Source organism: Chaetodon auriga, chromosome 4 (genome assembly GCF_051107435.1).
Source record: "Chaetodon auriga isolate fChaAug3 chromosome 4, fChaAug3.hap1, whole genome shotgun sequence".
NCBI lineage: Eukaryota > Metazoa > Chordata > Actinopteri > Chaetodontiformes > Chaetodontidae > Chaetodon > Chaetodon auriga.
Genome location: NC_135077.1, coordinates 16,269,905 through 16,292,642, shown reverse-complemented (window position 1 = coordinate 16,292,642; position 22,738 = coordinate 16,269,905). Strand labels below are relative to the sequence as shown.

The 22,738-nt window shown below is 43.9% G+C and overlaps 2 protein-coding genes across 4 annotated transcripts; both read left to right on the top strand.

Moving 5' to 3' along the window:
• Positions 1–789: 789 nt before the first annotated feature.
• On the top strand, positions 790–7,397 carry LOC143318924 (hsp90 co-chaperone Cdc37-like). Of its 3 annotated transcripts, none has more exons than XM_076727454.1 (8): positions 790–1,169; positions 2,534–2,830; positions 2,916–3,021; positions 3,425–3,540; positions 3,631–3,753; positions 3,880–4,062; positions 5,303–5,374; positions 5,520–7,397. In XM_076727454.1, the coding sequence occupies exons 2-8, from the start codon at positions 2,549–2,551 to the stop codon at positions 5,628–5,630; spliced, it is 993 nt and encodes a 330-aa protein (XP_076583569.1). In that variant the 5' UTR covers positions 790–1,169; positions 2,534–2,548; the 3' UTR covers positions 5,631–7,397. The 3 variants fall into 3 exon arrangements, with proteins under 3 accessions (XP_076583569.1, XP_076583568.1, XP_076583570.1); XM_076727453.1 differs by having other exon boundaries at positions 859–1,120; positions 5,520–5,738; XM_076727455.1 differs by having other exon boundaries at positions 966–1,080; positions 5,520–5,738.
• Positions 7,398–8,438: 1,041 nt separating this feature from the next.
• Positions 8,439–22,728, top strand: LOC143319147 (3',5'-cyclic-AMP phosphodiesterase 4C-like). The gene is made up of 17 exons (XM_076727795.1): positions 8,439–8,734; positions 9,750–10,551; positions 11,531–11,665; positions 12,539–12,666; positions 12,770–12,952; positions 13,099–13,138; positions 13,268–13,338; positions 13,673–13,835; positions 14,413–14,506; positions 14,608–14,765; positions 15,534–15,632; positions 15,755–15,919; positions 17,010–17,109; positions 17,248–17,402; positions 19,375–19,497; positions 19,615–19,797; positions 20,724–22,728. The coding sequence occupies exons 2-17, from the start codon at positions 10,510–10,512 to the stop codon at positions 21,600–21,602; spliced, it is 2,718 nt and encodes a 905-aa protein (XP_076583910.1). The 5' UTR covers positions 8,439–8,734; positions 9,750–10,509; the 3' UTR covers positions 21,603–22,728.
• Positions 22,729–22,738: the final 10 nt, after the last annotated feature.

Here is a 22,738-nt window from a genome sequence, read left to right as displayed (position 1 = left end):
TCTCCATATTGGCACAAGTGTAGACATGTGAAAGCATGTGATTGAAACGATTTTTCATACTCATGTTGTCTATTTTATATCATGTATAAAAAAAAAAATATCACCGTAGCGCTTCCAGAAACAATCGCCTGTGTTTGTGACAGTGGATGTAGACTGGTTGTGTTTGCAGTAAAACAGTGCCCTGAAATAAACTATAGACATGATCTATGAATCTGATCGAGCATTTGTTAAAAACTGAATATACATTATTATTTATCACCCACTGACCACTTATGTTTTGGGAGTATGCCTTTCTATATTTACATTCCTTAAACATATTGCCTAAATGTTCACATACTACAGATTTTATCAGGCACAACCTGAAGAAATAAAGTTAAAGAAATGACAAGGAGAACCTTTAACACATGGAAAAAACCTTAGGTGCCACACTTTGCAAGACTAAATTTACACTGAAAGGTATGTTTATAGTAAGCCACATAGTTAGATGTTTACAAGATGAAACTGATGATGAATTTTGCGCACTATCTGTTTACATTGTCAAGTTGTAAGTATTTTTTTCATACTGTTTATCAGGTAAATTCATAAAGAAATTTAAAAAAAAACATTATTTGTAAGAATTATTATTCAAAATCAACAAAAAACATCCACTATTATCACCTTATATCACCTTATAACTGCCCCCCCAATTAACATTAAAGTTTGTTTGTGTTTTGACTATGTAAAAAACGTAAAAAAAAACAAAAACAAAAAAACAAACGACCCGACCCGCGCTTCTTGATGACGTGTATTGATTGGCGTCCAGGCGCGCGGAGCTGCCGTTTAACAGGGGATTTCTGTAAACGGCTTGGGGCTGCCTCCCTCGCTAAGAGGATTGGGAAACTGTCGATTTCTGTCTCGCTCACAGCCTGTGTCAGTGTGCTGTCCCAGTCGGACAGCCCGGTAGTTTCCGACTACTGTAACTGAAACCGAAAACCAGTGGGGAGAGGGCCGAGAGAGCAGGAGGATGAGCAGCGGAGCCGGCATCGACTACAGCGCCTGGGATCACATTTATGTGTCAGACGATGAAGATGTGACCAGTCCGTACGTCGACACGCCGAGCTTGTTCAGAATGAGACACCGGGTCAGCAGTGAAACTTGTAGTAGCTGTGAAGTTTGGAGTCGTATACCTGGTTAGTTTTACCAGTAGAAGTGAATTAGTACCAGTCAAACAGAGCAGTCTGTACAACGATGGCCAACAGGTGTTACCCAGAAATGTGTGACCCGTGCGATTCTTTGACGCTGAGGGTCTGCTAGCTAGCTAACGACTAGCAAACAATCTTAATTTGTACAGCACTTGTTTTAACGGCTGGAAAGTGCTTTACAGGAAGATGAAAATGAAAAAGAAGGAGATGAGAGAGTGTCAGTGTATGAAAGCAGACAATTAAATGTGCATCTCACAACATGAAGGGTATAAAATCAAGAAAAATCAGAAGAAAATACTAGAAACAGAGTAAAGGCTGGCTGCTGATGTTCTGCTAACTTGCTAGTGGCTACCAACCTTACAGATCTTTATGAAAGTGTTCGTCAAAAATAATACTAGCCAACATATCATCATATCAGATTTTTTTCAAAGATAGTAAATAATCAATACCTGTAACAGTGTCTAGAAGTACTGTAGCCTAGCAGCATTCATAGAGCCCTTTCAGCATCGGTGAAAAGATCAATGGTCAAGATCAATGTTTAACTGTGAGCTATTGTCAAGGGTTGCTTGTGTCTGTGGGTTATGACCAAGTCAATTTTTAGAAAAGAGATATAACTGTTATTGTCCAGTAAAGACAAAATTAGAGGATTAGAGTAATGTCTCAAAAAGCAAATTTATTTCCTCTTTTCACATTAATTGTCTCACAACTACACAGATTTATCTTGCAACCCCTTGTGGCGGGGTGTCCTGAGGCACACCTCACTTGATATTAAATAGATGAGGCAGGAAGTTGTGTGGCTGCTAACTGCGCTGGTCAAGCTCAGTTTGTATGGCTCTGGTTCTGTGAAACTAATGAGCTTAGCTGGTCCCTGGCTGTCACATGTCTACTTAAGTGAAAGGTCTAGAATGACTTGTGGTCTACAGCAACTCTCTGGTTTCACTTGTCTATTTTCATTCCAGTATTTCTCAGAGCTCATATCTGTAGTGAGTCAAAGTTCACTGCTGAAGTTAAACTAAAACCACTGACTGATATGTTTGAACTGCGGTGGACTCTGACTCTAGAGCATGAGGTTCAGTGTCAATGCTCACTTCAGCCAGTGAATGTACAAATGTGGCCGTGTGTGTGTGTTCTGTACGTAAGATAACCAAATGATTATATATCACAGTAGCACTTTGGCCTCTCTGTCATGCACACATTTACTTTGTATGTGTGCATTCTAGTTTTCCTTTCATTTTCCTTTTGAGCATCTTCTTACCTGACCTCCTTTCACCTTTAGTGTTCCTCTTTTCCTTAACTCCCATCATCTTTGCGTTATATTTCTTCACTTCACTGTCATCCACTCTGGCCAACAGGCCCGGCTGGAGAGAATGGTTGAGTTTCAGCAGAGAGGGGAAGACCTGGAGACTAACCTTGCAGAATGCAAGAGGCTATTAGAGGAAGCCCAGGGATGGCTTAAAGAGCTGGAAGAAGGAGGGAAGGAGGGAGAGGAGGATGAGGAGAGAGCGGCTGAGCTGAAGAAAGTCCAGGCCGAGGTGAGAAAACTGAAGAAGGATGAAAAGTCGTTTGAGAAAATGATCGAAGAGCACCGGCGAGAAGAAAAGAAACTGCCCTGGAATGTCGACACTATTAGCAAAGAAGGTTTCAACAAGGTAAGGCACGACATCGAGGTCACGAGATGTGCAAGATGTGGTTTGTCTTGTCAGCGTACTGATTTATCCACGTGTTGTTTTCTAGAGTGTACTCAACATCAAGCCTGTCACAAAGGAGGAAACAGAGAAGGAAAAGGCGGAGAAGCATAAGACCTTTGTGGAGAAGTATGCGAAGGAAATCAAACACTTTGGTATGCTTTAATCTTGATGCAACTGTGCATGTTTGCTTTCTCTGCCTTCCCTTTATCAAACCCAGCAAAGTCGTGACTCATCACAGCAGCAATAACTGTCAAAATAATCCTAATATGATGCTTTTTTGCATGTTGTTCAGCCATTATTTTTAAGGTATTCGTGACTTTGTTGGTCTGATAGCTTCACATGAATAAGTTGTGAAGATGTTTTTAAAGAGGTGTTCTAGCAGTCAAAATCAAAGCAGCTAAAGACACATCCTGACTTTTAGTCCCTGAAGTGTCCTCAAGTGTTCTCATGACAGAAGCCACTTGAGTGCAAAACATATTTGACTTCATGTGGTGAAAACACACCTCTTTATCAACTCAGGTTGCATTATTCTGGATGTGCTTGTGTGTGCATCAGGTATGTTGCGGCGCTGGGACGACAGTCAGAAGTATCTGTCAGACAACCCACATCTGGTGTGCGAAGAGACGGCTAATTGCCTTGTTGTCATCTGTATTGACTTTGAGATAGATGAGGTGAGTGCTGATGCAAAAGTGTGTATGCATGCTCTTTGTGAAAAAGAAGTCTGCCAGCTAAAGCCTTGTTCATTCTCTATGTGCTCATAGAAACATGCACTGATGGAGCAGGTGGCCCACCAGGCCATTGTCATGCAGTTCATCTTGGATTTGGCTCGGACACTGAAGGTTGACCCAAAAGGCTGCTTCAGACAGTTCTTCTCAAAGATCAAGGTCTGTACTTAGCAGAATGTACTCGCCCACATATTTGTCTGTATAGTAAGTTTCTACTGGGGAAATTATTTGCGGTGGTGTAATTTTAAGAATTTGGCCATTTAAGTGTTTTCGCGTCCATGTCAGACTGCAGACAAGCCGTACCAAGACGCGTTTGACCATGAGCTGGAGTTGCTGAAGGAGCGAGTCCGCAGCTGCGCTCAGATCCGGATGGAGAGCGCTATGAAGGAGCTAGAGGAAGAAGAGAGGCAGAAGAGGCTGGGCCCAGGTGGTTTAGACCCCGTAGAGGTCTATGAATCTCTGCCAAAGGTAAACCATTCACACACACATGCAAGCACACACTAGTATGTCAGGGAAAGGTCGGCCACAGTGGGCAGCAGGTGTTCTTCAATAAAATGTACGTTTAATAATTGAAAAAGTAGGTAACACGGTGATGAAGGATGAAAGTTAGGGCATTGGATTAACACTAGTGGGATGCAACAAACTGGTGGTGGAACCAGAGCAGACCTGATGGACCTAAAACTTGTTTGATTTTAACGCTGAATATACAAGAAGACACAAACAATAATGGCTGAGTTGTAGACAGTAGTCGTCTCTGTGAGAACGTACATGTTTCAGAACAGCAGCTCACAATACGTATGCACACGGCTGCGTGAGCATATAAACGATCTTAACAAAGAGTCTCTAAACAACCCAATCAATAAATCCTGCTAAGATCCAACAAAATCCGACATTTATACACTTACTTTAAAATAGGAGGGTCTCCATGAATTCAGCTCAGCTGGATTTCATGGAACGTTGCACTGGAGCTAAAACAATGTGTGTCGCCTCCCTCTGCATCCCTCGAGGCTGTGAGAGAAGACAGCCGGCCTGTTAGTGTGAATTGTGTAAAGGTATGTTGTTGATACTAAGCAGGAGAATGACGGATCTGTGCCAGTCTTACCATACCAGTTCCTGCTATTGTTTCTACATTTGCTTTATTTTTCTTTGTGTTCTGTTTTGTGAAAATGTTTTTTAATCCACGTAGAGTTCACATCTTGTCAGTGGCTCCTGACACGAGTTATTTAAAGAGATCTTTTTACTCTGGCTGACAGTCGTGTCTCGTGCGGGCGGCTGTGTTTTTTCACAGATTTCAAAACTGTTGGTAGATTTTGAAGTCAGTGTTTGCGCAGCCTATTGATATGAACCCTGCTGCCATTTGGATAATCAGAGAAGTCAATACACAGCTCAGCAGAATGGACTCCAAAAGTCAGGCGTGAGCTCTCTGTGCAAGGTAAACAGCATTATCTACTTTCCTTGAGCTTTCACATAAGCTTGAACAAAGCTGGAAAAATTCAGTTTAGTAAAATAATATCCAAACTTGATATAACTGTAGAAAAATCTTAAATAATAGACACTGGTGTCGCATGTTAAAGTGATCATATGCTGACATTTTGGACATGACTATGAAAGCATTTACTCCGGTTTCAGTGCTGACAAACCTGTAGGCAGGACTCAGCTCACTAGGTTCACTGCATCACAGTAGCACTTTGGCATTTTTGTTTCATAGGAAATACAGAAGAGCTTTGATGAGAAGAACATTCAGATGCTGCAGGAAGCTATCAACAGACTGGACCCTGAGGTGAGTATTTGTAACTGGGCCTCGCCCTGAAATAGAACAAGCCTAACAGACCAGGAAGTGTTGAATTGGCACAAAGTGCCTCAAAATATATGTTTGTTCATTCATTCTGTGTGTTGAACTGGTGTTGCTGTGTTTCTGCCTACAGGAGGGAAAATACCACCTGAGGAGGTGTGTTGACTCTGGACTGTGGGTCCCTGACTCGGGAGAGGGTGATGATGAAGAGGAAGGTGACGAAGAGGATGAGGAAGAAGATTAATAAGAGAAGGAAGAACCTAAATGAAAGGCAAAAAGCAGTGGGATAATGTTCCCGGGGACTTCAGTGGAACCAATGCGCCTTTTCTTGGCCTCCATTTTGACCCAGATCATCACTTTAAGTTAACAGTCCTTGTCAGTCCAACAGTGTGCAAGTACTGCTTCATACATGATGCAACATAATGTACACACTGTATGCTTAGTTAATGAGATCTCACACAAGAGAACAAAAAAAAAGCCCACTCCTTGTGATGTTTTTTATTTATCCATGTTATTTTTGATTATTGCATCTTTATTGATACTCTGTTAGGTTTGAAGTAAAACAAAAAAGAGTTTAGTATGCCATCACAGGCATTTAACTATTTACAGATCAAACAATAAGCCTGCTGACTGCATCTGTTGTCCTCCCGTGGTCAACAGCGCCACCTCAGGTCTGTTTGGAGGCACAGCCCAAAAACTCCACCAGAGGCCGTTTAGTGAACACCAATCCATCTAATTACCTCAGTTGTCGTTTTTGTGTTGGTGAAATGTGAGCCCACTGAGTGAGTCATTTCTAATCAATATCGTCAGCGGCAAGCTGAGTGGAGTCTCCTCACTCAAACATTCAGACCTTTGTTTGTGTTGAGTGCAGTGGATTCTGAAAATGACCGTTGTGGCTACACATTAATAGCCCTGCATAAATAAGAATGAGGTGAACTTTGATGAAGGCTGTTTCTTTGTTCTGACTGAGTATTTTCTGTTTTGAAGGCATGTGCTTGAGATGGTAGAATTACAGCAACGCTGATAAACCGACAAATATATCAGCTGATATTTGCTTATTGCAGATCTGTAGCTATCAGTCAGTAAGTACCAAAAAACTGCAGTGAAGAAATTCAACATTATTGGGTTATTATTGTTGATCTTAAATATCAATATTGCTAATCACACATCTTGCACAGAAATCTGGACCTGGTCCATCGGCATTCTCTACGGGCCCCCTCCCCAAATCCATTTATTTGTTGTACTGTCTTTGTGGGCCCTCCTCACATGAGGGGCCATGTTTCAGTAAGTTTGGGTTGCAACATTAATCTGCTGATGATTATTATTATTAACTGAGACATAAGTGAAATTTAGCAGTGATATAGACAGAGAGAAACTAGAGGATGTTTTCGTGCAAAATGATGAATCGAAAATCAAACTGAATCTTCTATCGACTGACTTCATGGACCGGTGTGTAAGATTTAGGGAGACTTCTTGGCAGAATATGGCAGAAATGCATTTAAGTGTTCATAAGTACTGTATGTTTTCATCAGTGTGCAGTAATCTGAAAAAGAGCGTGTTTTTGTTACCTTTGAACGAGCTCTTTATATCTACAGATGGAGCGGGTCCTTTTCCTCAGAGTCCATCATGTTGCCCTGCCATGTTTGTAGAGTAGCCCAGAGCAGACAAACCAAACACTGTCCCTATAGAGTGCACGTCAGAGGGGTGAGGCAAGGGGGATTCACCTGGTAGCAATCTGCAACCTCATCACTAGATGCCACTAAATCCTACAAACTGGTGCTTTAATCAGTTAGTAGAGGAATTGTTTCTCCTCTAAAAATGATATAAACTCTGAGGGCAAATAGTTTTATCGTTGCTGCTTTGTCATGTAAGCCTTGTTGTAGTATGTCATAGTTTTTGTGTGTGCTTGTCAAAGGTTTTCTTTTTAGTTTTGGCATTGTGAGACTCTGTTTTTAGATTGGTTTGCACAGCTTGTACAATAAATCAGGTTTCATTGATTAACTTTTCCACTAGATGCTGTGAATCCTGGCTGTTTTTTTTTTTTTGCCACACTTCTCTCTCCATCTCTCTGTCTCTCTCACTCTCACTTGCATAATTAATTCCTGGGTCATTCTCCCTCTCTCTCCTTCGTAATTAATTGGTGGGTTTGATTTAGTGGCGTGTGCAGGATTTTTGAGGCAAAGCTTCTTTGTGCAGTCACTTTTGTAAATAAAAAACAATCAGCGCAGGCCCGGGGCATAAATCAAATCTAGATAATGCCTATAAAAGCTGATGGGAGAGTAACAGAATAGCGTCACAGCTTCATGCAGAACTGCTTGGGTGTGTTTACTTGTATGTTTTTATCAATGTGTGGTTGTAACTGCAAGTCAGGTCCTCTCTTGATGTGTGAATGTTCTGAAAAAGCATTTTGCACTGACAGTGACTGTCTTGTAGAGCTGAAGCAATTTTTCAAGCAAATATGTGGAAAATACCAATTCCAGCCCCTCAAATGTGAGGATTCGCTGCCTTCGCTTGTTAACTGAATATCTAATATAATATAGGATTGATCAAACACATCGATATGAGGATCGATCGATTTTTCACTGTTTCTGACACCAAACAAGGAATCGCATAATTAAGAAAATAATCAGCTGGTTAATCAATTATCGATGGAGTGAATTCATAAAGTGTACCTTAAACACATCAAGGTTGTTGGTTTGGGAAGCTCGGTGAACATTCATTCCACGCTGTCAGAGATAAAACCAGAAAGAGGCATGATTCCTGTTGTCCGACTTAAAATGGATAAGTGCACTGCGTGTCCTTGAATGACTGTAAAAGGACATGGGAGACATGAATCCTTATTGTGATTTTGTTTTGAATATGCGTGGTGTGCGGGTACGTATAATGGAGAGAAACGATGCCTGACTATTGAAGCAGAGAATCGGCGTGTGGCCGCTAATAAAATGAGAAAAAAAGGCAGGGGTGCTGATAGAGAGGAGGAGCGGAGGCTGCTGTATGGGATTAATGGACACTATGTGGGAGGAGGGAGGGGAGGGGAGATGGGCTTCTCCACAGAGGATGTGGTGGTGGTGGTGGTGGTGGTGGTGGAGGAGGGGGGGGTGGCTGGGGGAGACCACTGTGGCAGGGGAGAGGGAGAGGAGAGACAGGGAGGGAGGGAGGCTGGTGAAGCCGTGGATATTCATGAAGACGCCAAGTGTTTTTTTTTTTTTTTTCCTTCTTCTCCCTCTCTCGCCGTGGTGACACACTGCTAGTCTGCAGAGAGACAGCGGGCAAGAGAGACGGGGACGGAGACGAGTGAAAGCAAGACGAGGCCCAGCCCATCTCTCCATTGATCTTGAGGCGATCAAGGTGAGTGTTTTTATTCTTATGTGCTGCAGCCCGGCTGTGCGTGTGCGTGTACATGTGTGTCTGTCTGACACATATCTCCTGCTGTGCGTGTGCAGACAGGCATGATGGCAGGGCTGTCCTCATGTATGCATGGTTTCACTGTGGGTGTGTGTGTTTTATATATATATATATATATATATATATATATATTTGGGTGTTTTGTAACAGAAGAGCGGGCTGGTAGTTGAGCTGCATATTGATGCATTGCTGCTTGGTTTTATAAGCTGCTTTATCTGTAGTGGAGGTGGTACTGGTGGCAGCCATGGTGTTTGTGTATGTGCTCAAATTTCTCATTGTCTGTATATATATGTCACTGTGTCACCGTGCATTTGTTGATTTCTCCATACAGAGCCTTTTTTTTTTTTTTTTTTTTTTTTTAAACTCTGAGTCTGTGCAGAGTCTGGTGTGAGAGTGCTTTCGTTGAGTGGGTGTGTTCTTGATGACCCCTGGTAAAAGTCGTCTCCACCACTATCTCTCTGTTTACCAGCCCAATCAGAAACACACTGATATGCCGAATCTGTCGTATCCAATGGAATTAGGTCATCTCGGACTGCTCAGAGTAATTATATAACATCAGAGAGCTTTGGTGTTGCAGTATCTGCTCAGAATTAGCCACACTGTAGGTACAGCTCCTGCAATGCCATGGCAGGCAAAATATTTAGTTAAGGTTGCCCCCTTTATTGACCGACTGATGGTCTGTTTGGACATTAGTCATCAAATTGTGATTTTTCTTGGAATTTCATTAGTTTTTCCAGGCGGGGGCTTTGTGTTGTGAAAAACAATGGGCACTGAAATGTTTCTCCAGGCTGGCTTACGTTAAAGGAGTACAGAGTGCATGGGGGAAGGACTTTCTCATATTTGATGATGCATCAAATGAATTCATTAGTTCTAAAAGAAGGAAGGAAAGACTGAAAAAGGGAGCGGACGATATTTGAATTCTAGCTCACAGTAACTCTTTATTTCTGTTTTCTCACAGGGAGTCTACACCGAGGACGACACGCTGAGATTCAAGGATGGATCCTGGAATATCAAACCTGGAATTTTGACATCTGGACTTAAAGCTTCGCCCTATGCAGAGTTTGGATCCGACTGATCGATCAGACAGTGGAGGACTGATCTGAGACGGGAGACACAAACTGGATTATTAAGTGCTGAAAGACTGCATTCATGTGGGATCAGGTTTTCAAATGGGAAATGTCATTCGAACAATGCTCCAAGTCGGATAAACATTTGAGAAGACTTGGGAAAAGGTTTTCTTCAGCAGTGCCATCATGAACTCTTTCCGGGATATCCCATTGGCTCGTCTGGCCAAAGCAAGACGACATGCCGGCGGGCTTGTTTTTTCCCAGAAACTCGTAGCTTCTTCTAAAATGGAGTGAGAATTTTCTTTTTGATTTGTCCTTCTTCCACCCTTTGCTTGTGAATAAACAACAGATCAGCACGAAGGTCATCCACCTTGGCCTGAACCTGGAGCCTCTGAGGGGCACGTAAATGCACCTTTAGCATTTAGCGGCTGGTCGGACGCCCAGTTTCAGCCATCTGAAGACTGGTAGGGACGGAGCGCGAGCGAGGCGATTGGCTGGCTGAGTCAGCTCCAATGGGGGCCGGTTGTGACCCGGTCTGACCCAGGTTTGACCTTGCAGTGACCTTTGACCTCTCCGGTCCTGGCTCTCCACCTGCTCTGCTGCCTGGGTTCCGGAACGCTCCGCCCTGGGGCCCAGAACGAGCCAATCAGAATGAAGAAGAGCCGCAGCGTGCTGTCTGTGACTGGAGAAGAGGTGAGAAGGAGAACATAAACAACCAGGGATGAAGTCGAGAACATCAACTGAACTTTGTCTCATGTTTCCATGAGAGTAGGTACAAGGCAGAGCAGATTGTCAGATTCGACTGTGTGCGTGCGTGTGTGTGTGTTTGCTTGAATGCTCACGATGACATACAAACCTTGTGACTTTCACACATCCAGGAGTCCCTTTGTTCTTGTTGTCGATGTCTGTGAGCACACTCAGGAGTCGGAGCGGACAGTCTGTCTCCTGTCCGCTCACATAGTGTGAACCTCTCAGTCAGTCATAGTCCTGTATGTAAATGAGCTAAATGAGCTAAATGAGCACGCTGTGTCAACGAGCTATTTTCTCTCAAAGCTAACGCCTCGGCTGAAGGACATAATACCATGCATTATTCCAACGCTCTTTTATTGATCATGCCGAGCCGGTGCCCATAAATTTGTGTGTTTGTGTACGCTGTGTGTGTGTGTGTGTGTGTGTGTGTGTGTGTGTGTGTGTGGATGGATGTGTTTGAGCATCTTTCCACATCTGGGTCTGGACGACATCAAACGCAGCATGGAAGCAACACGGCACTGTTGCCTAGCAACTGCTACCATTCCCCTAGTGTTTTGTTGCTACGGTACTGCAGTGCAGATCAGCCTCTAAGAGCTCAGTCTGTAGAGGCCTTATCCCAGACACACGCACACGCACAGCCACAGCCACACATGCATGTAGCCAAACACACGCGCAGCTGCACACGCACGCAAACACACATGCATTGGTAATTTATGGTGTGTGTTTTTGTGGAAGTTTCTTCACTCCTCAGAATGTGAATGTGGTGAATCAACAGTCGAAGTTATAAGGGTGTGCACCAAGTTCTCAAATCTTCATTTCTTATTAGATACACAGTATGAGTTTTATTTGCAAGACAAAATGAAAATATGTCTCTCTTGCTGCATGTCTGTTTCCCTCACCTGCCCTCCCCCCCGTCTCACAGGGCAATGACACAGATATAACAGGTGCTGGGGAGAAGGCGGAGTCATCTCGCTACAGCCGATCTTACACGTCTGGGGCCACGCTGGGGGCTGAGCTGCGCAGGGGGAGGAGCAGAAGACTCTCGTCTAGTCTCCAGGTATTGAAAGGCAGCGCGGGCGCGTTAACGTGCTTTGGGGCCCTGGGGTAAAAATGAGCTATGGGCATGTGAACATGTGCACATAATATTAAAGGAGCATACAGCTGATTTTAGGAATATGATGATTCCTTCCACTGCAGGGATCCACTGGCTTCCACTAAATTCAGAACAGTTAACCTACAGTCAGTATGAGGTAATGCAGTGACGTCATTCCAAATCAGCATTATCATGCAGTGACAGTGTAACACTCGGTGTGATACACTGAAGCTGCACTAATCAATATATTTGTATTAACAGTAGATGGAATAACAATGTGTAACACTGTTTAGTTTCAGTAGCAGCAGCAGGGAGTTGCTTTAAGGGAAATACTGATTAACCCGCTGTAAACTGCCTGCCTACCACCAAACAGCAAAGTTAGCAAGTAGCTGGTGAACATAGTCGAGCCTTTAGCACCTAAAGAGTCATTTGTTGTTCTCAGGATTTAATGAAGAGCAAAACAGAGCTAAAAGATTAAATACTGGACGTACATTTGCCATGTGGACACATCGCAACTCCAAATAAATGATAATGTTCCCCCATAACTGCTGGATGTGTAAATGGTTAACTATTGGCCAGGAAGTTTGTTATATCAACCAAAAAGGTGATATTAAGTCAGTATTGTGTTTATATCTTGTGTGTCTGCTGCCTAAAGATCAGTTCTTTCAGAAATGATTGAATTTCATTTTGTACTGAGACCAGTGGGCTGCAGAGAATAACTGGAAAAAATAATCTGAGGGCTTTTGGGGCAGTGGACGGTTTCCCAGCCTCAAACTGAAGACAGACTGTGCACCTGTGGTGTAGTATCATCTACAAGCCCTGCCTCCACCTCTACAGGTACCCTGCTGGCTCCGCCCTCGAGACCGCACCCGTTCACCGGAGGTCCTGAACAATGTGTCACGTCCAACAACTCTTCCCCTCCGCATCCCGCCACGCATCTCCATCACACAAGCAGACACTGACAGGTTTGCACACAATTTCGCTTTGGCCTTGCAGGGAGCTTTGCAGGATGCGTCCTTCCTCTCCTCTCTAACCATCTAACCTTCTCCTCCTCTCCCTGTGCTGCAGTTATGAAGCAGAGAACGGCGTGTCGCCAGGTCACACCCCGCTGGGTTCGCAGAGTCCAGGCCTCACCCTGCACACCTCCTTTCCCCAGGGCCAGAGAAGAGAGTCCTTCCTCTACCGTTCTGACTCCGACTACGACATGTCGCCCAAGACCGTCTCGCGTAACTCCTCCCTCGCCAGCGAAGGGTGAGACTCAGGAAGAAAGACAGAAAGAATGAGCAAGAGGGGGAGTGTGTGTGTGTGTGTGTGTGTGTGTGTGTGTGTGTGTGTGTGTTTTCAGGAGAAATATTTCTGCTTCCTCTCTTATTTCCAACTGTCTGTTCCTCTCTCAGGCACACAGCAGAGGACTTCATCGTCACACCTTTTGCTCAAGTGAGTCTCACTTCATAGAGACATCGTGTATGTCCTGTAGGTGGTCCGTCATTATACTACACGCCATGTGAGATCTTTCATTATGCCTGTTGTTCTGTTTATATCCTGTGATACTGTGTGAATATTTAGGTACTGGCCAGTCTGCGATCAGTGCGGAGCAACTTCACCATTCTTGCCAACGTCTCTACACCAACAGTCAAGTCAGTACAACTCATTGTCCTGAAATATCCCACTAACCAGCCAATGAGCTACCAAACCCAAAGCAATGCCAACTGTTATGGATGGAGAACAATCACTATTTCATAATAGGAAGAGAAAGAGAGACACACATTTATATTGTATCAAACACAGCAGAAAACAGCACAAAAGACATTTTTAATCTTGAACTGTAACAATTATAAAACTAAAGACAATCAAGGCTATAAGCTTAAAAACTGTATGTGGGATTGGTAATAAATGGCAGTCTAAATAGATGCAGGTGAGGAGGCCATTGCTAACTTGTCGCTGATGTGGGTCTATCTGTTGTGTCCTCAGGAGGTCTCCTCTGGGCGGGGTGTGCGTCAGTCCCAGGGCGTCACTATCGGACCAGCAGTACCAGCAGCTCGCCCTGGACACGCTGGAGGAGCTGGACTGGTGCTTGGACCAGCTGGAGACCATTCAGACACACCGCTCTGTCAGCGAAATGGCCTCCAACAAGGTAGGCAGTCGTCACTGACCCAACCAGTCCAAGCAACATGTCAACAGGCTCATGGTAAATATATCAGCGCAGAGTGTATGAAATAAACAGAAATGACATTTTTATGGATTTTAACACGTCTTTCTGTTTCTAAGTTTACAACTTTTTTTCCTATCAGGGTTCTAATTTATTTGTACTTTTCATGCAAAGATACCCAAAGTGCTGAACAGACCAAAATCAGATGGAGAAAAGAAACAATACCATTATATAAAAAAAAAAAAACAACAACAGCAGTAGCAACAAAAAAACCCCACAATGATCACAATACATTTATGTATAGTTATTATTTATAGTGATTTACTGTCACCTTCTGTTTATTGTTATTGTCACTTGCATTAGTAAAACTCATTGTTCAACTGTAGAATATTCTGCCGGAGTTCTGTTCTTTGTCACAATGTTTGAATAAATGTCTATTTGTAGGTCTCCATGCTGAACTGTATTATAACTATAAACTAATACACGATGAACACATTACTCCTTCGTGTCCAAACCGCACATCATTGGCTCGTGTCTCCGTTTTGCTCTCATTCTGCCACAGTTTAAGAGGATGCTGAACAGGGAGCTGTCCCACCTGTCGGAGATGAGTCGCTCTGGTAACCAGGTGTCTGAATACATCTCCAGCACCTTCATGGGTGAGTGGGACCAGAATGTGATGTCTGCCCTCGTCTCGATTATGACCTTTGCCACATAAAAGACAATAAATCTGCGTGTGTGTTTGTCCGCCAATCCGTAGACAAGCAGAACGAAGTGGAAATCCCGTCTCCGACTCTGAAAGACAAGCCTATGAGTCACATCAGTGGAGTAAGGAAACTGTCTCACAGCTCGAGCCTCTCCAGCACTTCAATGCCTCGCTTCGGTGTCAACACAGACCACGAGGATGAGCTCGCCAAGGTCTCGCTGTCTGTCTCTTTTTCTCTGACTCACATAAAATAAGTTGCACAGATCAGTCGCTGCTCAGACTTTGACTGTGCTGCGTGAATAGAGATGTTTTTTTTATTTTTAAAGGCTGTAAGACTTTCTACTGAACCCAAATGCTGCCCAAAAAGATGGAATCTATTGATGGTCTGCTTTTTTGTGCTCGGTGCCTCATTGTTTAATTCCAGCCCACAGTAAGATGGAAACTGTCCCTGGTTCTGCATCTTCATTCAGATTTAACTATGCTACGTATACATCAGAGTGCAGCCATGCTCCCTGTGCTGCAAGGCTGTCGGCGCAGTGGTGCTTTGAGCTAAGTGCTAACATCAAGGTGCGACTTAAGATCAACACATTATGGAGCGAAAAGAGAAGTTATGGTATCTCTTCTCTATCTTAACTGATTAATTGTTTGGTCTATAACAAGTAAAGGTTCATGTTTGTGAAGCAGGAAGCTTCACATAGTTGATTGTTTGAGCTCTGAAGTATCTACTCTGTGGCTGCTTCAGTTTGTGGGTGGACGTCATTTGCTGTTGAATTATATGTGATTTGGACATTGATTTTAAATTTGCATTACAAGTAAATTAAGTTTAAGTGATCCATGATGTTGGTACTTTGATACATTTGGTTTATTGTGTAGTTCTACGTTAATTCTGCTGCACCTTTAATGAAGCATCGAGTGGAATAAGCTTTTATGTTTTTGTTTTTGTGTGTGTGTGTGTGTGTGTGTGTGTGGTGTTTGAACAGGAGTTGGAGGATCTGGACAAGTGGAGTTTTAACATATTCAGAGTAGCAGAATTCTCCAACAACAGACCTCTCAGCTGCATCATGTACGCCATCTTCCAGGTAAACAAAATGAGAGAGTGTGTGTGTGTGTGTTTACTGAAGTGTTTGTGGGTTTGCTGATGCACCTGACATTCTCCCGTCCGGATGTGCGTCTATTTGTGCCTCCTCTCCTCCCTCCTCAGGAGCGAGAGCTGCTGAAGACGTTCCGCATCCCAGTCGACACCTTTGTCACTTATGTGATGACTCTGGAGGACCATTACCATGGAAACGTAGCGTACCACAACAGCCTCCATGCTGCAGATGTCACCCAGTCCACACACGTCCTCCTCTCCACACCTGCTCTTGATGTATGTTGACGAATGCACTCAAACACACACACGTTCTGGTTGCTTTGTGCTTGAAGTGGACAGATGCAGCTTCAGTCAGTGAAAAGTCCTCATTATTCTGTTTGACAAAGCACGTTTCTTTCATAGTTCATGATTCATTCTGCCTGGGAGATGATTGTGGCCCAGCCCAGGGCACAGTGCTAAATGTTTAACACCAACAAGACTATTTATTTGTTCGTTTAAACAAACAAATACACCTGCTCAAAAGCTTATGGCTGTTTTCAAAAGCGTAATATTTTAATTTGCCACAGCTGTCATTTGTACTACATCAACCTGCCGGGGCGGACTGTAACCAAGTACATTTACTCAAGCGCAATGCTTCAGTACAGTTTTGGGGTACCCGAGTATTCCCATTTTATGTTATTTTACACTTCTGCTCCACAAAGTAGTGTCATCATGAACCGAATCACATTCTGTTTTGCTACAAATACACTTAGTGCCCTTCGTTCAACTCTGGTTTGGTTCTCCGAGTTAGATGTGAAATAATTCTGGCTCTACACGCTGACCCTCCTCTCACTCCCCTCCCCTTTCACACCCCTCCTGTCCCGGCCTGCCATACTTTGCTGACCCTGGAGTCAGAGTCCTGGTGGGAGCTGCTGTAGATCACCTCAGCGCTGTTTTCGCTGTTGTCAAACTGGCCGCCGTCGTTCTCTGAGGCTGTGTTCTGTCCCGATGTGTCCGTGTTTGCTGGGAGGCTGCTGAGCCTGCTTCCATTTCCCACAGTGTAAACACCAACAATCCCCAGGTGCAGACTCCAGTCAGCTAATGGGGCCACTAGCTGCACAGCTAACTGAGCTAACTAGCAAACGGCAGCTAGTCGCTACAGCCATAGAAACTTACAGAAAAGAGTACAGTGAGCAGCAGTTTGTGGTTACTCAGGTGATATGTTTGGAGTGACCTTTGACATGTGGCCAATTCTTACACACTGTACCTTTTGAAATAATGAATGGGAACGATAATGCATGTGCTTGAAGGTCACAGAGTTGTTCCATTTCCAGTCTCATTTTCTCTGGTCTCATCTTTCTTCTTCTGCCCTTTTTGTCCCTTTCAGGCCGTCTTCACTGACCTGGAGATCCTCGCTGCTCTGTTCGCTGCAGCTATCCATGATGTTGACCACCCCGGAGTTTCCAATCAGTTCCTCATCAACACCAGTGAGTGCACACACACATGCACGCACGCACGCACACACACACACACACACACACACACACACACACACACAGACAAAATGTGAAATGTGTCTAGTTATTTCCACACACTGTGTTTACGCCCTCCTCCTCTGTACGCAGACTCGGAGCTGGCCCTCATGTATAACGACGAGTCGGTTTTGGAGAACCACCACCTCGCCGTGGGCTTCAAGCTTCTGCACCAGGAAAACTGTGACATCTTCCAGAACCTCACCAAGCGCCAGCGCCAGAGCCTTCGCAAGCTCGTCATCGATATGGTCAGAACCTTTCCTGCCTCATCTCACACCCGCCAGTTCATTATAAACATACACACAAAGCGTCTTTTCACCTCTGCTTCAGCTTATTTTGGTTGGTTAGCTGTGATTATTCTCTTTTGGCTGCCAAAGCTGAGAATTGTCTTATTTATCGTGATAGTTTTAGATTTGTCTTATTTGCTGCTGATGGTTTTAGACAGCTCTCATGGTGTCTTCGGCTCTTTCTTGGATGTGATAATTGATACGACTCTTGAGTTTGATTCTTAATGGCAATTTTCTTTATTTACGACAGTACAGGTTCATTTTGTTTAATCATCGTCTGTTTTATGCTGATTGTCTGTAACTCATTGCTGCCTATCTTGACCAGGAGCCTCTTAAAGTAAGGTTTTTCATCTCAGTGAGGGTTTTCTCAGTTAAAATCAAATCTTATCTGGTCAGCTGCTTTTAAAAAAACATTAGAGCCAGTGTCTCCATGAACCTCAGGACTCTCTGTCAGCTCAAGAACTGTATTTCTTCCAAAACTACAACATAGAAATACTTTCTGTTTAGCATCTGCAATACCCGTTTCATGAGAAGTGCTCTTTGTCAGCAGTTACTGTTTTAAACTAGTTAACCTAAAGCCTGTTTTGTCTCTACGTTCAGCTTCTACATCTTTATTATTTGACAGAGATCAGTTCAGATCATTGTGCCTCTTCTAGTTTTGCCCTCCTGTCGTAATAGACACTACTACTACACTACACTGGTTCAAATCTTATTTACAAGATAGAGACTACTTTGTGTCAATTGGTGAGCATGTGTCTGAACGAAAAAAGATGATGTGTGGGGTGCCACAATGGTCCATTCTCGGACCACTTCTTTTAAATATCTACATGTTGCCTGTAGCTCAGATTATGGAGCAACATAATATTTCTTATCATACTTACGCAGATGATACACAACTTTACATTTCTGTGTCATCACATGACTACAGTCCCTTACTTTCACTGAGTGAGTGTATTCACCAAAACAATGAGTGGATGTGCCAGAATTTTCTTCAGCTTAATGCAGATAAGACAGAAGTGATTGTATTTGGCCCCAAAAATGAAAGGTCAAAGATCAGTGCTCACCTTAATTCCATGTCACTGACAACAGATAAAGCCAGAAATCTTGGTGTAATTATTGATTCTGACCTGAATTTTAACAACCAGTTAAAGCTCATTACCAAATCAGCCTACTACCACCTGAAAAATATAACCAGAATTAAGGGATGTCTGTCCAAAGAAGACATGGAAAAACTGGTTCATGCGTGTATTTTCAGTAGGTTGGACTATTGCAATGGAGTCTTTACTGGCCTAAACAAAAAATCAATTAGGCAACTACAGCTGATTCGAAATGCTGCTGCACAAGTCCTTACAAACACCAGAAAAATGGACCATATCACACCAGTCCTCAGATCACTACATTGGCTTCCTGTGAGTCAAAGAATAGACTTTAAAATCTTACTGTTGGTCTACAAAGCATTAAATGGTCTAGGACCGAAATATATTCTAGATTTATTAACTCCATATGAAGTATCCAGACCTCTCAGGTCATCAGGGACAGGTCTATTGTGTGTTCCCAGAATGAGAACCAAACAAAGTGAAGCAGCTTTCATTTATTATGCTCCTCACCTGTGGAACACTCTCCCTGCACACCTGAGGTCTGCACCAACTGTCAGTTCATTTAAATCAGGGTTGAAAACATTATTATTTGCTACAGCTTTTACTTACTAGTAATTCTAAATGCTAAATAATTGTCTTTTACTGGCTTCTGTTTTTAATGTTCCTTTAATTGTACTTTATTTTTATTTTTCTATTCCCCTCTAATCTCTTTCTTTCTTTCTTTGAAATGTATGATTTTAATGTATTTTTATGCTTCTGTAAAGCACTTTGAATTGCCTGGTGTATGAATTGTGCTATACAAATAAATTTGCCTTGCCTTGCCTTAATGGCTACAGGTGTTGGCCACAGATATGTCCAAACACATGACCCTACTGGCGGACCTGAAGACCATGGTGGAGACCAAGAAGGTGACCAGCTCTGGTGTGCTGCTCCTGGACCACTATACTGAGCGGATACAGGTAACTCTATGCATGCTGGTGCAGCTGTCACATGGCTGACCGTGGTCAGCCATGTGACACGTGTCTGCTGAACTGTGTGAATGCACTGTTACACACTCTCAATGTGTGTGTGCTTAGGTGCTGAGGAACATGGTGCACTGTGCAGACCTGAGCAACCCCACCAAGACGCTGCCGTTATACCAGCAGTGGACGGAGAGGATCATGGAGGAATTCTTCCGACAGGGTGACAAAGAGCGAGAGCGAGGGATGGAGATCAGCGCCATGTGTGACAAACACACCGCTTCAGTGGAGAAGAGTCAGGTAACGCTCGATCTCTCTCTGCCTTCCCCTTTAACTGTGTCACTGTTAATACAGTGAATCCAGATTGATGAAATGGAAACTGGATAATGGACCATGAACAAGCAACACCAGAGGACAAAATAACAGGAACACCTACAGTATGACGCAACAGTCAGTTCATGGTGAGACTGTCAGAAGAGCGATTTGTCATGTCGGAGGTCATTGTTAGTGTCATTCACAAAGCCCACAGTTTTGTAAAGTGTTTCATGGTGATGAACTGTCACCACACAGGAAGACTGAATTGGCAAAGAGGAACAGCGGTCACACGTAGATCCTGTCATGTCGACACTGACTCTTAACCGAGATGTTTGCTAAACAAAAAGCACAAACTGCATCTTCAAAAAAAGAAAGGACCTTTGAGATGAGTCAACACCTCTTCAGCCAGCACAATGATTTTATCATCCTTGGACTATTTTCTACATCTTTGTATCAACAGAAAGACGGTCGACAACAACTTACTATATAAATGTTTTCTAAATCGTTTTTATGTAGATCATGAATAGTTTTAAACACATCAGTTCAAATTTTAACTAAAACCAATAACAGAAATGCAAAATGTTAAACAGTATGTAGAGTAATATAATTCATACTCTTGTGCTTTTATTACTGGCTGGGCCTTTAACAAAGCTACTCTGTAAGCCGTGCTAGTGGCTCAGTGATGCTTTGAGCGACATGCTAACGGGCTAAATCAAGTGTGGGCTAAGTAATAAGCTGTTTCCCTGTTTCCTGTCTTTATGCTAAGCTAACTGTAGCTTCATATCTACTGCACAGACAACAGCGTGGTAGCAATCCTCTCGTCTCTCAGCAAGAAAGCAAATAATTTCTCCAAAATCTATTTCTCTAACACCACCTATCATCATCATCATGTGACTCTTTTTCTTTTCTAGGTGGGTTTCATCGACTACATCGTCCACCCGCTGTGGGAGACGTGGGCCGACCTGGTGCACCCAGACGCCCAGGAGCTGCTGGACACGCTGGAGGAGAACCGGGAGTGGTATCTGAACACCATGCCCCAGTCTCCCTCACCTCCCCCGGACAGACACCTACAGCACGACCGCTTCCAGTTCGAACTCACCCTGGAGGACCTGGAGCACAACAACCACAACCACATACACCACAGAAACAGCGGGCGGAGAGCCATCTGCCACGATGGCGCCAAAGACCAAACGCAGGACGACCAGGCAGAGCCAGAAGGCGAGGAACAGAACCATGTGGAAACTGAGAAAGAAGACGAGGAGAATCACAACAGCGAACACAACGGAGTCCAAGATGAAGAGGAGGAGGAGACTAGAGAAGAAGAGGAGGAGGTGAAACAAGGAGACGACCAAGCAGAAGACGAAGAAGGGCAGATGGACGGCGTGGAAGAGGAAGTGAATGATGCAGCGGAGGATGAGGAGACTAAAGAAGAGGAGGAAGGAGATCAAGAGCAGGAAGTGGGTGACGATGAAGGAGAAAAGGAGGAAGAAGAAGGAGAAGGTGAGGAAACGTTGGAAAAGGAAGAGGCAGAGGGGGAAGAGGAGACGGCACATGAGGAGGAAGAAGTGGAAACAGAGGAGGGAGAGGTGGAGGAGAAAGAGGAAGAGGAGGCAGCAGAGACAGAAGAGAAAGAGGAGGAGGAAGAAGGGGTGGTGGGAGAAACGGAAGATGCTGAAGAAGAGAAAGGAGAGTTGGAAGGAGTAGAGGAGGAGGAGGAGGCACCAGCGGAGGATGAAACAGGACAGGAGGAGGTAGAGGAAGAAGAGGTGCAAGAGGAAGAAGAAAGTTAGTTGGTGTAAAAACAGAAATGAACAGGGTCAGCGAGGAAAGGTTACGGAGAGATGAAGTAGTACGTAAAGGAGGAAGAAAGGCTTCGACAGCTTGCTGTACGACTGTCACGGAGGAGGACGAAGAGCCGACGTCGCCCTTCTTGCTCTGACCACTTTGTCACGTGACCTCTCAGCCGAAGGCCGACGTCTTAACCTTCACAGACGAACACCGAAGACGCCGTGACAAAACCTGGCCGGAGCCTCCGCCTTCCCGAAACAGGCAGATTGTTGATCAACTGGACCAGAGTCTTCATCACCAAGTATCTGTACATCCATCACTGCCGTAGGGAATAAACTGGGGGACAATAAAAGGGAGGGGAACCCGTTTAATCGACCTTTTGTAGCTCCTGAAAATCTAAAAGAACCCGAAATACGTACATGCAAATAAGTGCTACCCATCATCCTCTCTGTCACTGTCTTGTTTATGAGGAAGATACCGCCACACACACGCCGACCAATAACTGTTAAAAGAATGTCAACTTCCTCTGGATGTCAGAAAAGAGAAAAAAAAAAAAGAGAAAAAAGTCCGGGAAGTGTCGTCTGTCGTCTTATATTCACTACGGGAACTTCCCACACGTGAGCAGGATGCTGGGAACACCTTTGGGCTCTGGTCTAGGAACAGTTTAGCCTCCTCACATACGAACCTTAAAGCAAACATGCTGGATCTCTCAATAACGTCTGGACTGATGGGGTGGGAGCATTCGCAGCTCAGAAGGCCGACCTGTCGTACGCGTCGATGCCGGCTCACATTTGAAAAAAAGCGGACGAAAGCAGCCAGTATTCATCCCACCGCGACAGTTTCACCGCTCCCGCCCTGAATCGTGCCAAACTGTCCCACGACCAGCACTGAGCAATTCAGCCTTCCTCCAGACAAGGTGGCTACTCGACCGCGAAGCAATGAACTGTGGGACCAGGGTAACGGGTGTGATGGTCTTCCACAAATCCCTTTTTTTTTTGTTTTGTTTTTGTAAAAAAAAAAATGGTATTTGGCACTTTATCTAGTAACACTCCTGTTACATATATGTACATAATAAACATGTATTTTAATCTGCTGATGTCATATAATAAATATGATCGATGAAGTTGGTGTTTTTCGT

What these genes read in the sequence shown, in the direction of transcription:
- LOC143318924 (XM_076727453.1), top strand. Translation starts at nt 1,004, where the DNA reads ATGAGCAGCGGAGCCGGCATCGACTACAGCGCCTGGGATCACATTTAT. An exon ending in TCTATGAATCTCTGCCAAAG is followed by an intron (nt 4,063 to 5,302) that starts GTAAACCATTCA and finishes TTTGTTTCATAG; the next exon opens with GAAATACAGAAGAGCTTTGA. An exon ending in TCAACAGACTGGACCCTGAG is followed by an intron (nt 5,375 to 5,519) that starts GTGAGTATTTGT and finishes TTCTGCCTACAG; the next exon opens with GAGGGAAAATACCACCTGAG.
- LOC143319147 (XM_076727795.1), top strand. Translation starts at nt 10,510, where the DNA reads ATGAAGAAGAGCCGCAGCGTGCTGTCTGTGACTGGAGAAGAG. An exon ending in TCCTCCCTCGCCAGCGAAGG is followed by an intron (nt 12,953 to 13,098) that starts GTGAGACTCAGG and finishes TTCCTCTCTCAG; the next exon opens with GCACACAGCAGAGGACTTCA. An exon ending in CATCTCCAGCACCTTCATGG is followed by an intron (nt 14,507 to 14,607) that starts GTGAGTGGGACC and finishes GCCAATCCGTAG; the next exon opens with ACAAGCAGAACGAAGTGGAA.